At 36.5% G+C, this 15881-nt stretch overlaps 1 protein-coding gene across 1 annotated transcript; it reads right to left on the reverse strand.

The window, feature by feature from the left end:
- Positions 1-817: 817 nt before the first annotated feature.
- Positions 818-14210, reverse strand: LOC115454101 (cytochrome P450 4c21). The gene is made up of 10 exons (XM_037443009.1): positions 14009-14210; positions 9914-10003; positions 9223-9333; positions 7300-7485; positions 5930-6126; positions 5469-5532; positions 4491-4680; positions 2963-3114; positions 1808-1987; positions 818-1039 (listed from the first exon to the last, which is right to left on the reverse strand). The coding sequence occupies exons 1-10, from the start codon at positions 14163-14165 to the stop codon at positions 861-863; spliced, it is 1506 nt and encodes a 501-aa protein (XP_037298906.1). The 5' UTR covers positions 14166-14210; the 3' UTR covers positions 818-860.
- Positions 14211-15881: the final 1671 nt, after the last annotated feature.

Genomic DNA, 15881 nt, shown 5'->3' on the forward strand with positions numbered 1-15881 from the left:
CTAGCCTTGAAAGTCTGCACATCAACCCCTCAACATACTTGCTGTTACAAAAAGCTGTCATACTTAATACCTGTCGCTTAACACGCAAATTTTTAAATTCTGAGGATGCATAGTGTTTTAATAAAAATAACGCACTTGGCCTTGGCCCGTGCTTTTCGTACCCTCCATTGCGAGGAGAAACACATTCGTGAAAAATCCCATAATAATAATAATAGTGGGCAAGTATATAACAGCCCTGTATTATATACTTGCCCACTGCTGAGCACGGGCCTCCTCTACTACTGAGAGGGATTAGGCCTTAGTCCACCACGCTGGCCTAATGCCGCCATACCGAATATAAATAAATACAAGGGATGCAATTAAAGTTTTCTCATTATCCTATATATCATAACACAATGTTCGGTTTGAAATTCAAATATAGAGCTGTAAAACAAGTATTTTACAATATATCTCTCCCCATCTATGAGACTTTTTATTAATACATACTTTTTCCTTGGGATATCTTCTACAAATACCAATGGTATGAATTTAAATTCATTGATTGAAATTGACTTCAGAGTCATAACAAATTAGAACAAAGCTGCTTTTTTACCTTAAAAAAATATAACTTTAAAAATTGCTTTATTTTGATATACTCTTTTCCAGTATTATATTACCAAATTTTCAATTCTTATCTATTAAAAGTGACAAGTCATATCATATCCATTCCAAGGTTTGAGCTTACAAAGACGCTTACATTTTCAATACTTAAAATAAAATAGAGGTAGACAATATACATATAAGTACTTGGATAAAGGAAACAGCTTTACTGACGTCAAACATTTTTATCAATAAATGTAACAATAACCACAACAATAAAATTAATTCCTAGATTCTATTCTCAGTCTAAAATTGTTCACGTCTTTCATCATTATGTCAAATTTGAGTCGTAGAGGTTCGCGCTTGACAGTTGCGTAGGATTCATTGTCAGGCATCAGGCGATATTGACGTAGGAGAGACGCTAGGGCTGACTTTAGGGCCATCATTGCATAACGATAACCTGTATTTAAATAAAAAATATTTTTATTATCATATATTCACAATTCGCATAATTATTTTAAAAATACTATTTGTCATTTAGTACTTTTACCGGGTAAATTTCCCAGGAGTAATTATATATATTTGCTCTTTTCGAATTTCATTCTTCGCCACCTCGTGTTTTTGCGGCCCGTGCCGCTATATTGGAAAGATGAATGCAAAGACGGCCGATTTAGACAATATCTCCTTTCCAACTTAAAATGTTACAGACTTTCGACGATAAAAACGTATATATATGAAATTAAACTAAAGAAAATATGCTAGAATTTAAAAACCTCTCTTCAGAAAGTCAATAGTTTTGTTGCATGAGCGTGTATGTATATTGTCCAAAATGCTAAAGGCGCCATCTATCCAATATGGCGGCGCGAGCGGCAAACTTACAATTCGAAACTATCACATCGAAATCTACAAAATTACCCATTTTAAAACTCCCGGAAAAAATTCCGGATATCCCCTGTTTCCAATTTTTAGCACTAAATGACTGTACAGTCAGCCACAAAAGTAGCTGAACAAATTCAAAATTTCCAATCGCCTCTGTGCTTTTTTGTACTTATGAATAATAGTTTTTCCTATAGTAAAATAAACTTAGAAGTATTTACCTTATTTCAAATAAAGAAAAAAAAATACTTTTATAGCTGACTGTACTATATGCGACGATGCAGTCATCAGGAATAGAGTAGTGATACAACTTCAATATTTAAATGTAGATTTAAACAAAACTAAATCTAACCTAAACAACCCCTAGGTCCATAACTGAATGGCATAAATGCAGCTGGATGCTTCAATGCAGAATCTAGAAATCGTTCTGGTCGAAACTCTTCAGCATCATCCCCCCAGTAATGTGGGTTCCTGTGTATCGCCCAGATATTCACCACCACTCCACAGCCAGGAATCAAAGTAACACCACCAGCTGCAACCGAGCATAATGTCAGTAAATAATACATATAATTCTTTTTCATCCGTCTGTCTTTATTGGACTGAAATATGTGACCAGATTGCCGTCCTTGACTTGTGAACTCGCCACTGTGAAGAACTGTACAGGGTCATTGTGACATTGCGTTACTAAATGAAACCACATACTCGTCTTCACTTTCGATGACAGCCAAAAATCATCCATTCAAACTAATGTTTTCGCGAAAAATCCTGGTTTTAGTTTTCAGAATTTTTGATCATTTTGTTGTTTAATATGAATGTAGCATATATGCTTGTGTATTTCTGACTGAAAGTATAATGTTGCTACTGCAAAGAATTCTCTTAACGCAGTAGTGGCTTTAGGGCGCGTAAAATTTTTTTTTTTTTTAATTAATATTTATTTTGTTCGAAACTTACACTTTTTTTTTACATCTACGGCCCAAGTAACTTATGGTAAAGTGTTATTTCCAAGTATATAAGTATGTGGTTACATTTACTAAAACGATGTCAAAATGACCCTGTATATAAGCCATAATAGACAGTACCATGCACTTTACGTCACCAACTTGTGAAATAAGTATAATAGTATAGTAATTAGTCTTTAAACTGCAACAAAATTCAAATAGTTGCTGGTGGTAGGCCGTAGGATATATTTATATCCGCCTGGATAGCGATCACCGTACACAATGTGTTAAAATCCAATAGTGGCCCACGTAAGTGTCTCGCGTTCCGGGATTAGCCTGTGTATATTCGGTTCCAACAGGCCGGCATAATTGTGTCCACTGCCAAGGGGTAATCATCTTTCGTCAGTTGACATTCTATTGGACACCACTCCACTTATCATAAATTGCAGTGAGGTCATATTGTTTTATCCGTATAATAAATAGTCCCCAGGTTCAAGGTATTTTTTAAAGCTGGTAATATTCAATATAGATAAATTATTTATATATTGATTACAATTAATTGCACTTACGTAGCGCCACATCTCTTTCAACTTTTCTTGTTATGACAGGAACTGGCGGATAGAGTCGCAATGACTCGCGCACAACTGCGTCTAAATATTTGAGTTGCGACAGGTCATCTGGTTCGACTGCTCTGTTCGAATCCCCAAATACTTCGCGTAATCTGTTATTAAGAAATTAAAAAAAAATACGTTTGTAAATTAAAATTATACTATTTTTCGGAATTTATCCCGATTTGAATATTTTAGTTTTCTCCCGACGTTTCGAAGACTTTGCAGCTTTCATGGGCACGGGGGGGACTGGTCCCCGCTGGACGTGAACTTTAATGTCTGACATTCGCGTAAACATAAGAAATCATTATACATTTTTAAAATTAAAATTTCGTATTACTTAACAGTATGAATCCGTTGCGTACGGTGTGGAAAACCAAGCCTTCATAAAAAGCCTCTCCCGTTACAAAGTCTCCAAAATACTATTATTTACTATAAAATATAACAATTAATTTATTTTACTAAAACATAAAAATATAAGGTTAAACACGATAAACAGTATGCATTTTTTTATGGGTATTTACAACTAAAGTAGATATTTGTGTAAATAATTGTTTTAATGTTATTTTTATAAATGTTATAAAGCATAATAATAATATCAGGCCTTTATTATACGGTCTACTACTGTGAGGGGTTAGGTTAGGTTAGGTTAGTTACTACGTTGGCCTAGTGCGGAAGGGCAGGCTTCACATACTCTCAATTTTTTTATAGAGAACTTGTCAGGTACGCGGTTTACCTTGCAATGTTTGTCACACTTAAAATAAACGGCAATTCCCAAAAAAATAATCTCTTAAATTTGGTAAAAGTCAGAGGTTCGTGCCCTTTCAATCTACGAGCATTCGTTTTGGCAGAACATTCCACAATTAACTAGGTTATCGCCGTTTTTTTTTAAATTATTGTTGTTATATTTGATGCATATAATTAGTTTATCAATTACCTTATATTTAGTCATGTGGTCATACATAGAGCTTAAAAAATCGACGTATATAATAAAACTGTTATTTTATATTATATTTTTCTCTTTAATAATTGGGGAGAAAATTATAATATAAAAAAACCGAGATAAAATCCATAAAACAGTTTTATTTTAATATCTAACATTCGCGTAAACATAAGAAATCATTATGCAAATCAACGTTTATTAGGCGAATACTGCGATTGGTTATTGGTGGTAAGTCTCTCATATCTGAAAGTCCGCCTGGGTAGGTACCTTTGCAATGTCTATTTCTGCTACCAAGCAGCAGTGTCTAGTAACTGTTGTGTTCCAGTTTGAAGGACATTGTAGCCAGTGTAACTAGTGGACATAATAAGACTTAACACCTCATGTCTCAGGATGGCGAGCGCAGTGGAATACCAAACAATACTTTGTAATTCAAGGTGTTGGATGGTGTTGCTACTGTTTATGCGCGGTCGTATCGCTTACCGTTAGGCGAACGGCAAGCTCGTCTCGTCGTTCAAAGCAATAAAAATAAATTAAAAAAAAACTTACTCTTCATAAACCTTGTCCTGGACATCAAGGTGTTGGGACAGCATCAAAGCTGTGAAGGAGGCGGCTACTGCCGTCGTATCGGTACCCGCTAGCACCATAATCACCGATTCCTCCTGTAGCTCTTTGTCAGTAAAATTACTGTTTTTTATTAGCAATTCTAGCAGTGATTTGACGCCGTCAGATCCTGTATCTGAAATTGTTAAAAACTATTGTAAACACAATAAGCCTCCAACAACGTCAAAGGGAGGATGAGAATACTTGTATATCGACCCTACGACGCGACATTAAATCATAATATTAAGTACTATTTAAAGGATAAACGAACAAATTCAATTCTTTGCTTTTTAGAAGATTTCCGTGCAGGGGGTTATTCAGGTTTTTAAATTAATTTCAAGTTTTTTATATTACTATTTTCTCCACTAAGGGGCTTCAAATCTCGACCCGCATTGCGTACCCTCTTTTTATGGGGGGATTAAGATATCCCTGAACTCAAAATGGCGCTATCAGTGTTTACGACAGCGGAAGACCGACCACCGGCATTGTCACCCACTTCGGGGTCCGTCAATTGGAGTAGGTGAGCGAGCAGTCCTTGCTCCACAACTCTCTTTAATCTTCATAGTCGCCTCTTACCACGGGCAGGGCATATCGGCTATATACCGCCGGATTAGAGAGCACATTTATCCAACACCTACTCATCGAGACCATTGTTATATGTCCAAATACGCTATATCTGCTGTAAGTAGCTGAGGAATTGGGATATATAGGAGTATATCCATTTACTTAATGCTACTGTATCAACTTAAGGTTGCTATATTGTAAACTACCACAAAAGTAATAGAAAACCGAATTTCAAATACTTCGAACCTGTGATAGTAGGAAATGAGTTGATGATCTTCAAACGCCTGAACACATATTCAAAAATTATAGCTAAGAACTACAAGACATACAAACCAATATTGTAGTGAAAATTTTACTTACATTGGTCACCATTCATATCGCTAATTTGATGTAATTCGTTATCCTTTCGTTTTGACTGTACAATCTGGAAATAAATATATGTCAAATTATATTCTAAAGCATAAGACACTACTCAATCAGTTTAATTGATCAATAATCTATATATATAAAAGAATCTTGTGTTAGTTACACTATTTATAACTCAAGAACAGCTGAACCGAAACTGAAAATTGGTAGGGAGGTAGCTTCGAACCAGGAGACGGACATAAGATACTTTTTATCCCGTTCCAAAGGGAACGGGACGTGATTTAAGACGTGGTATAACAAAACGAAATTTGGTATGGAGATAGTTTAAGACTCTGAGAAGGTTATAGGCTACTATCCCGGGAAAATATATAGTGGGATTTTTATCCCGGAAAACTCCTTTACGCGGACGAAGCCGCGAGGTAAAACTAGTACATCATAAAATTAATACTACTAACCTTTTTAATAAAATCACATATAAAGTATTTGTTTTTCATGTATCTTTTGTACTGTGGTAAATGTCTATACACTGTCATGCTGTGGAGCCAGGGTTGGACCATTCTGGCCGAACCCAGGTCACAACATTCTTCGAATGCTTTCAGAAATGGCTGGTCTGGGTTGTGCTGAGACTTTACTTGCACTCCTAACGAGGTCTCTGAAAAAATACTCGACTTAGAAAAAACATAATCATTGAAATGCCAACAGTAACTATTTTTAATACAAGTACGGTATATTAACCCCACCGCACCTGATGGTACATGGATTGGGGTTTAATAGAATGTCGACTGACGACAGATGATCACCCCTCGACAGTCGACACAATTAAGCCGGCCTGTTGGAACCGAATATACACAGGTTGATCCCGAAACGCGACACTTAATGGGTCACTATGTCGGGTTTTAACACCTTGTGTGAGTTTGTCACTATTCGGGCGGATGGACAATTAATATTTCCAACTCCTCCCTATCTTTCTATTTGATTAATTTCGTTGCGGGATGATGACATATTAGTTTTCCCTGAGACTCGCCGAGCTTCACTGCTCGGTGTCATAAAATACGTGTCACTGCTGATCCTGGCTTACAGGAGTTGTAGTGGTGGGTGTGAGGGCGGGAAAGTCTCTATTCGGGCGGATATAAAATATATCGTACCACCAGCTAACTAAGTATCCATACCATGGTTTTCTATTCGCATAGAACACGGTATATGGTAGTGCCATCTGCGCAGGAGCAAACAGTTAAATAATTGTATACATTGAATCCTCCTAGCCGAATTATTGGTCATGGCGGCCAATCTTATCGGATATCAGCCAGGTACGTAGAGGTATTATAGTGCACAAGTGTTTGCGCAATACACAGGTGCACTCTCTGTTCCTTCACTCTCATAGTCCGGTGAGACGGCAATCCGACATGACCGGAGAGAGATCAGGCGCAGGACCAACAGCTTTACGTGCTTGCCGAGGCACGGGGGAATCACTCCGCCAACTTCCTGACTCCGAGCTGTGACTGAGTAATATTTTAAGATGGAAAAACCCAGTCACAATAATTTTGGCCCGACTCGGGATTCGAATCCAGTATCTCACCGTAGTAGTCGTACGGTGTATAATTACAACTACGCCACCAAGTCAGTCCAGTCAGTATACATTAAAATAATTATTAATGAGCATTATTATAAATATTATATCACGATTTAATAATCAATTATTAACACAACAAACTGGAATTTTGCCTCAGTTGTTTCGTAAGAAAGTACGGCCCCGCTGGCGCCGAACAATTCACGCAGTAGACAAACACGTTAACACATGTTCATTACAAAACTCAATGTATCTTACCACACACAGCATCCATGGTGTAAGTCGTAAAGTAATTCCAAACGGAGAATGATCCACGATCAAGGGTTTCTTTCAATTTTGTAATCAAGATCTCACTCTGTTTTGAAAATACAGAGACGAAGTCATTCAAAATCTTGGTATTAAAGTGAGAAGCCAGGATCTTTCGACGTGGACGCCAAATGGAAACTGAAAGCCGAAATCGGAACAAATATAGAAATTATTAATTAAACGTTAGAGACTATACAAAGTTATTGTTTACAACTATAGATACTGCAAAATTGTTTCGCACTTTGTACCAATAATGTGTTCTTTTGTATTGTACGTATTGTCGTTTGTGTTTTATTTTTCATCTTAATATAGAAATGTGCTGCTATTATTACAGAGTCTTATTGTTTTATTACTTTATTTATTTATTTTAATTATGTTATGTGGGGGAAATCTCCTTGTGGCGGACACCTAAGATTTCCATAAAATAAATCAATAGTACTCCATGAATCATCATCATCAGCCTATATCTAATAAACCTAATAAATAACTAATAAAGTTTTAAATAAATAATCAAATATATGTTTCGTATTTGTAAAAACTTATATCCAACTAAGGTTAATAAAAAAAAATATATATATCATAAGTGTCATCTAATGCCGGACATTTTCAAAATATTGTATACGATCACTCATAGCGACAGATGAATATTCAGAAACAGTGGCGGCCTTATGCGACGCAAGGCTCCGGGCGAAAGCAAAAAAAGAGATGTGAGGCCCTGAACGGAAAAAAAATAAAGTTCCCCGATTTTAATAGTTCCGTTAGATCATAAAAAAGGTCCTCCAAGATACCACACCCTGGGCGGCTGCCCGGTTCGCCTCCCCCAGAGGCCACCTCTGTTTAAGAATGTCTGCACATGCTTCGCGAGCATACCTATGACAGCTGAAGGAATACATTTCATTAATTAATTTAATTATATTACTCTTTATTGTACCGAAGAAAAAAAAAATTACACAAAGAAGAAACGAGAGACAAAAGGCCCATGTACAGATGGTATTATCGCTCTAGGCAATGTCTTCCAGACAATCATGGGATGGATATAAAAACGAGAAATAGAAAGAGTAGGGAGTGCAGTGGATTATTTAATCTTTATCATAAAACGAGTAAACTTGTAAATAGTTCTGCATACCAATATTTCAGCCAATATATTTTTTCTTTAATATCGCTTCAAGTTCCTATAACCTTCACGCCTTGAGTTTGTTTTCCTTTCACTTGTATTTCTGTTTCAAAATAAGTTTCAAGTTTTCTATTTTTGTTCATAAAATTATTTTTATTATTTTTAATCAAGTAGCAATAATTATGTACGATGATGTCAGAATTTAATTTATAGATTACACATTGTCAATTTCGAGACGCTGATCGTTTTTGGAAACATCTAGCAATGGTGATAATTTATGAAGAGTCTGGGCAGTATCTGAATGAAAGCTCGTCAATGGTTTAGGTTAGCTGATCTTTGTTTCACAATCCACTGAATTTTGGGTTTTTGATAGTCCTTTCAATGGAATGTTGGTCATAATTGTAACTAAATAATTTAAATCTATCCAATGAATAAATTTAAATAATTTAATTAAGAAAACGATGTATGTTTGATGTTAAGGAACCATTTTAGTGTACGGAATGGACAGAGTAGTCAAATTATATTTTCTATATCAAATGTGTTGTTAATCGAAAATGTCATATTTTGTCAAGAGAGTACTAATGTCCGTTGTTAAGTTCCGCCTGGCGTTATGGAACTTCTCGCGCTATCTACTGTATATTTTTTAAATAATTGCCTAAGTAAGCAAACGGACATTCGTCTCGGCAGTCCGTTCCGCGCCCAACTAGGCTATCGCTGCTTTAAGCCTAAGCATATAATTGCTACAATTTTCTAAATCTTACCTGCCGCAAAAATGCTTCCGTTGTCAGTGAGCAGTTGTGCCAGTTTCATGATATCGTCTTTTTCAAGACAACTTTTTAAAATCACGTCTGCAATTATTGGATCTGCTACAACTGAAAAATATTTTTTTCATCAGTCCGAATCTCTTTCTTTTTTTTATTGTACTAGTTTTGCTTGCAACTCCGCCAACGAGAATAAGTTTTTCTGAGATAAAAGATCCGCTTTATATTTTGCCGGGATACAATGAAACCTATGTTTTAAGTTGAGACTCTAGCAATATAAAGATGAAAACTACATTCAATTCCATGCGGTAGTTTTTGCATGATGCGTGTATAAACATATAGATAGACAACAATTTTAGAAACTATTGTTTTAGCTTCTGATGCTGTCATAAAGCCTCTCCATATTAGTTTAATGTCAGATATCGGCCTGTTACAATTTATTATATTTAATAAAGCTTCACCATTATCAGACCTGATGACGTTTAAAAAAATCATTATAATATTTTGAACAATTAACTTTACAGTTTTGGTTACCCAATATTTATTTCAATACATTATTAAATATGGCTTAATCCAGGACGCTCAAGTTATAGAGCAGGCCCGAGGCCAGCAATGTGCCTGCAGTATTGGTTTATCATCAGAACTTGCTGTTTTCATCACTCATATAAAAATGACAAATATACTTACTTACCAGTGAAAAAACGGTTAGCATGCCAGACGCTGGTCATACCATCTCTGTTGAAGGCATCGCGTCCCAGTATTTGAAATGCTCTCATTCTATCTGTAACATCAAAGTCTTATTAATTGTCTCTTTCATTCTCAAATATATGTATGTAGTAGCCACTATGTGCAGATAAGACCTGACGTTCATTGACGAAATAACTTTAAAGGTCGTACGAACTATGAAGGTTTTATTAATTAACGTAAGTAAGAAAGCAACGTCACGGCGCGGCGCGGCGCGGCTCTTTGAGTGTTTTTAAATGTGGAAAGCTGCTTATTCCATTTGAATACGGTAGTACTGGCACGCGTATGAAAATGGACCTTGAGGTATCGCCTTAAGATGAATTGCTGGTGGCTTCATGGTATTTACCATATCTTAAGACATAGCTGGTGAATAGTTACTGTGAATTGTTATTTTGCTTTAACCTAAAAAAGGTACAGGCATCGTTCTACGTTTTGGTGTTTTACGGCGAATTACGACCGTAACTGTCATGCTCGAACTAGTCATTAGTGAATGACCCAATTAATAACAATCTCAGCAATATAATAATCATCTTAACTGCTAATAATAACGAATACATCAAAATAATAGGTAATTAAGTATGTAGTAAACGCGCGATGGTGACGATTTTTTATATCAATAAAAAAATGGATTTCATTCAGGATTAAAAACTGGGGCGGTGGAGTTTTTGCTTTTACTTAAAGAATAGTTATAAAATCATCGAGTGTGTGAGACTGGGTCTCAGTAACATCGCCGATAAAAAGCAGGAAAGCAAGCTGCGATAGTACGGCCACATGAAAAGGAAGCCGCCTAACTACTTAGGAAACCTAGTACTGCAATTAACCATTCCTGGTCGTAGTACCAGAGGCAGATCGAAGACGAGGTGGAAGGATGTAGTGCTGGGGGATATGGGAGAATGACAGGTTTTCAAAGACGACATCATGGATAGAGCGAAGTGGAGAAAAAAAAGAGGAAAGCTGGTCAGCTTTGCCCCCAGCAGCTGGTGGGGTCCCACCACCATGTAGGATCCATACCTTGGAAGAGAGAGAGAGTTATAAAATCAATAGCAGCGTATCGTTGTCTATCTTGCGATAAACGTCCTTAATTAACATCCCTCACGACATTTATCCAGGGACCAAGTAATAAGTAAGTGGCCAGTAGCCAAGACTTATTTCCACAATTTTTAACGCTAACAAAATACAAAAAAGTATGGCAATGTAGTATTCTGTGATTGATTTATTAATGGGATACATCATTCCCGTATATGTTTTTGTTTTCTCCGCAGTCAACACAGAAGGAAACTTACGAATGGGATACTGAAATCCTTCGGCGTAGCGACTGCAACCATGGGGTATACCCTGCTTGCCTAGAACCGCGACAAATGTCCCCCCATGAGTAGACAGGCGTTTTGGCTACGACCCCTAAATTGCTTCTTTAATATTAGAAAGAATACTAGAATATGCTGTCTTCGCATGGGATAATGTTTGATTCCGGGATAAATAGAACTCAGGGATAAACTCATTCTTCTATTAATTAAATCATTTTCTTAATCGTAATTGTAGTTTCAGAGATCGCCGCGTCGAAAAAAACAAACCAGTGTGCAAAATATGGCATAAAACACCATTCGACTCCGTGTTGTTTATTCTTGGTATTGTTTGAGACACTATAACCGGACTGACGTAATAGTCTCTCGATCAACCACAAACGGAAAAATTAAACGACATCGACTTATGTTGCGTTTTTGAGACAACTAAGGGGGCTGTGTATTAAAAATGGCACCTGATATTATAATATTTTTTTAAAACTGCCAACTCCAGACCCTCAATGGTCCATATAAGTCGCTTCTTGGTGGGGATGCCGTGATGAAATTCTTCAAACACCCCCAGTGCATAGGGCGGAAGTGGAGAAAATTCAAGTTCATTATTAGGCCATCTCTTGCAATCGGGCTTTGACCTGTTTGTCCACAGCGATAGCATAATTCGCTGCGGTCTACTGCATAATTATAATGATCCTAGACGTGTACAGATACCAGAAATCGTAATCATTGTAATGATCGCATTTCGAATACTATGACATGTGCCCCATCCCAGTTAGTCAAAACTCTGCCAACCTTGGCCCTTTTTTTTTTATTATTTTGGGCTTAATGCCCATTCTCATTCCTCTGATGTATTTCAGAGATTTTTGCTTTCTATTCTAGTTTTTACTATTTTTAATTTCTGTGCTATTCCCTGTGGGTGTAATACTTTTGTTTTTCTATGTGAGTCTTTATCTTTTCTTATATCTGCCATTTTTTTTATTTTACTTATTATCTGTCTATTATATGTTTTATCCTATTTATCTGTTAGTTTTAATTTATTTTATTTACTTATTTGTTACTTATGTCTATTTATTACTTGTCTTGCTATATCTTTACTATACTCAATAAACTTGTTTCTCATATTTTCGTTTTTTAGTATTTTACTTAGATTCCTAGTATTTATTTCTATTTCTAATTTGTTTTCCAATTCTGTCCGGCTGCGCAGGTGCACCGGGCACTGAGTCAGTCAGTAGGTGGATTATGCTCTCGCTCTTTTCCGGGTCACAGATGCATGCCGGGCTCTCCTTGCACTCGAATCGATGTAAGTACTCGGAGAACCCGCCATGCCCTGTAAACACCTGTGTCGTGAGTGGGTCCACAGGTATCTTTCTGACGAGCTGGTATGCCTCCACCGAATTCGGGAAGAAGGTCTTTGTTGTCGAGGCGGTCTCACCCTCGATATATCGCCCGTTCCATTCCTCAATCGACTCAAGTCTGATTTGCCGCTTGAGGAATGAAACCTTGGCCCTTTGGGACACATTAATGGGTAACTTGTTCCTTGTTTCTCATGTTTACTATTGGTAGGTCTCTCAAATGTGAAAGTCCGCCTGGGTAGGTACCACCGTAATGTCTATTTCTGCCGCCAAGCAGCAGTGTGTACTCACTGTTGTTTCCGGTTTCAAGGATATTGTAACCAGTGTAACTACTGGACATAATAAGAATTAACATCTCATGTCTCAGAAGGTGTTGGATAGTATTTCTTCTGTTTATAGGCGATCGTATCGCTTTGCATCAGGTGAACGGTAAGCTTCTCTCGTAATTTTAAGGCGTGACCCAAGCGGTCAAGATGAATGCAGTGACCTTCACGACGGCATCACCACACCCACTGGCCTTAGAGAGGGACGTTGCGACTGTTTCGGGGGTGGCCGTCCAATCTGGCCCGGACAACCCAATTTAGGACTTCATGGGTCGGGAAATTCCTGATAACATTCTCTCAGCCTCGTAGCGAGGAAGTTGACCTGGTCTTTACTGTTGGCCCCAGGAATCTTATACATGTGTCGCCTAACCTCGTGGCTAGACATTTGGGCTTCAGACGATCTATATTCAGGCCGGTGACGCCCACTTATTACATTTTATTGACGGTGGAGAAATTGTAAATTTAGTAAGAGTTTTATTTGTAGCCTAGCCCTACGGTAGCTACGCCCCTGGTGAAAGAGAACTGGAAGCAATAAAACAGATAGGCAACTAGAGTGTTTGGTATCACCATGAGACGATTTGTTAAAAAATCAATAAAGCAATAAAAAAGTATTATACGCAATATATTATATACAAATTAATCTTTTCATTTTCGGTGGGAAAAGATTGCTCATTTTAACAACAATTTTGGTAAATTTTTGATACGCGAAAGTTGTTATTATAGCCTTCCCCATTGCGCCATTGAGTTCCAGATGGTTGCTGGCTATTATAGATACTTATATATTAAATAAAAATGTTGATTCGAAAACAGTAAAGAACTTTATACAACGTTAAATTTTGCATGTGTTATCATATTTTGTATTATTTTGGGGCGTGTTTGATAGGAAACTGGCGCGGATGCTAACTAACTCACACCGCAGCAGTGCGCTCACTAGAAAGTCAAATTCTCACTCCCGAACTCTAGCCCTTACCTTTTCCACCATTATTCTAGCAAAATATATTTTTGTACTTTGAAGTAATGCATTCAGATGACATGAGATATTATTTGCGAACTATAAAATTTGGTCACGTACTTTCATCTCCTCCAAGAAACAAATAACTGTGGCCAATGATAGGCAAGGTTTTGATTCCCGAACCGATCTGCTCGTAAAGTTTCAACATATCCCGCCTCCGCCGCACACTGCTCAACAACAAAAGTATTACTACCACTAAAAGCACACACACAAACATAATGTAGATTATAAAACCAAGTGCCAAGTATCACTACAAAAGTTTAATAAAACAGTTTTACACAAAAATCGTATATATAAATGTATATTGCTGACTAAATTTCTCTCCTGTCTTCGGCTGCATCAGTGTTTTAGCGAAATAAATATCGTATTGTCCACTTTTTTAAGATTAAATATTGCTTCTATGATGATCCAGATGTTGTTGTATCTTCGTGCGAAAACATATTTTAATATATTAAGCGGTTTAGGCTTTCATTTCTAAGAAACGTACAAACTTCTTCACAAACTTTTATATTCGTAAAATATAGTAGAATAACAGGTAATTAACCTACGGCGTGCAAATCGCACAAGGTCTGTTACAGACAAGCGTAAGCCGATTAACCGCGATCACACATGGCCTACCATTCATGTATACAAAAACGTTTTTCGACACAAATATTGGAAAAAAAACTGTATGAAAGCACATCTTGCTGGTACCATGGCCCCAACCCACCAGTGGACACCCGGCCTTATATTAAAATAGTACGTACCTGTATACGTAAGAACCGGTGCTAAAATTGTAGTATATTATAAAATTATGAGAAATCGATTTGATTGACGTCTGTTATATCTATAGATACGAACGTATACTATAACGGGCAAGGATTAAGAGATAAATGGGGGTCATGGTATTTTGATTTAATGATGAATTTAATGAATAGTTTTTCGTATATTTCTTACAAAATTAAATTCTCTTCATAAAACTTTTATAGGAAAAATTATACCGTCTTCAAAAATCACTAAAAACCAAAAAATAATTTATGTTACCAATTTTGGAGTCGGTGCCTAACAAACATTAAACATTGTTTTCGTACATTTATTCATGTATTTATCTAGCTTAACGACTCATGTTTGACTAATGTTAAAAAAGGATCATCAAAATCGGTTCACCCAGGCAAAAGTTCTGAGGTAACAAACATAAAAAAATACAATCGAATTGAGACTCCTCCTTTTTAAGTGGGGTAAAAAGCGATATATAATACATAACATTATCCGGTTTTGAGAACGTAATTGATGTGCCAGTGTACTGCTCTTGACAGCGAAATTTATTTTAGGAATAATTATACTACGAAACGGAGCTATGAAACATCCAGGTCAAAATTGATGTTTTTGCATATAAAAGTAACCAAATATACTTACTGTGATTTATTTCATAAATCCCATTTGTAATTATAACCATCAACGTATTCAACGCATTAAATTAAATCTTTGTAAAACAGTGACATTGTAACAAAGCTACTTAACGAACTTCGTGGTAAGTATTTTTATTCCAATGTCAAACATTCGCGTAAACAAAGAAAATCATTAATATTAAGTGCTTAAAATAATAGCGATTAATATTTTTCAAATTTCAAGCAATTTGCATATCAATCAAAATATGCTTGGGTTAAGACTGTGGCTCCACTGTTGTAGAGGATGTGCATTGTGTAGAGCAATATTATGGTCAAATGGTAATATGGAAAAATATCACCAAAGTAATACCACCTTAAAAGCAATTTTTTAACTTCAGTAAATTCGCCGGCTTTGTCCAAGAGTAGTATTTATCGCTTTTTTAAAGACTTTATTTCTGCATACTTGCATATGTTTAAACTACAGAAATTATTCATGTTAACATTGATTCCTTGTAATGAGACTTGCAATAGTATAAGTATTCCGCCACGCGCTAAATAAGGCTTTA

The sequence above is a fragment of the Manduca sexta genome, chromosome 26 (assembly GCF_014839805.1).
Source record: "Manduca sexta isolate Smith_Timp_Sample1 chromosome 26, JHU_Msex_v1.0, whole genome shotgun sequence".
Taxonomy (NCBI): Eukaryota; Metazoa; Arthropoda; class Insecta; order Lepidoptera; family Sphingidae; genus Manduca; species Manduca sexta.

Excerpts from the sequence above, each read along its gene's own strand:
- LOC115454101 (XM_037443009.1), bottom strand. The coding sequence starts at position 14,165 with ATGTTTGTGTGTGTGCTTTTAGTGGTAGTAATACTTTTGTTGTTGAGC. Across the intron at positions 5,533-5,929 it reads TATGTGATTTTATTAAAAAG|ATTGTACAGTCAAAACGAAA; the intron begins GTTAGTAGTATT and ends ATTTATTTCCAG. Across the intron at positions 3,115-4,490 it reads CAGGACAAGGTTTATGAAGA|ATTACGCGAAGTATTTGGGG; the intron begins GTAAGTTTTTTT and ends TCTTAATAACAG.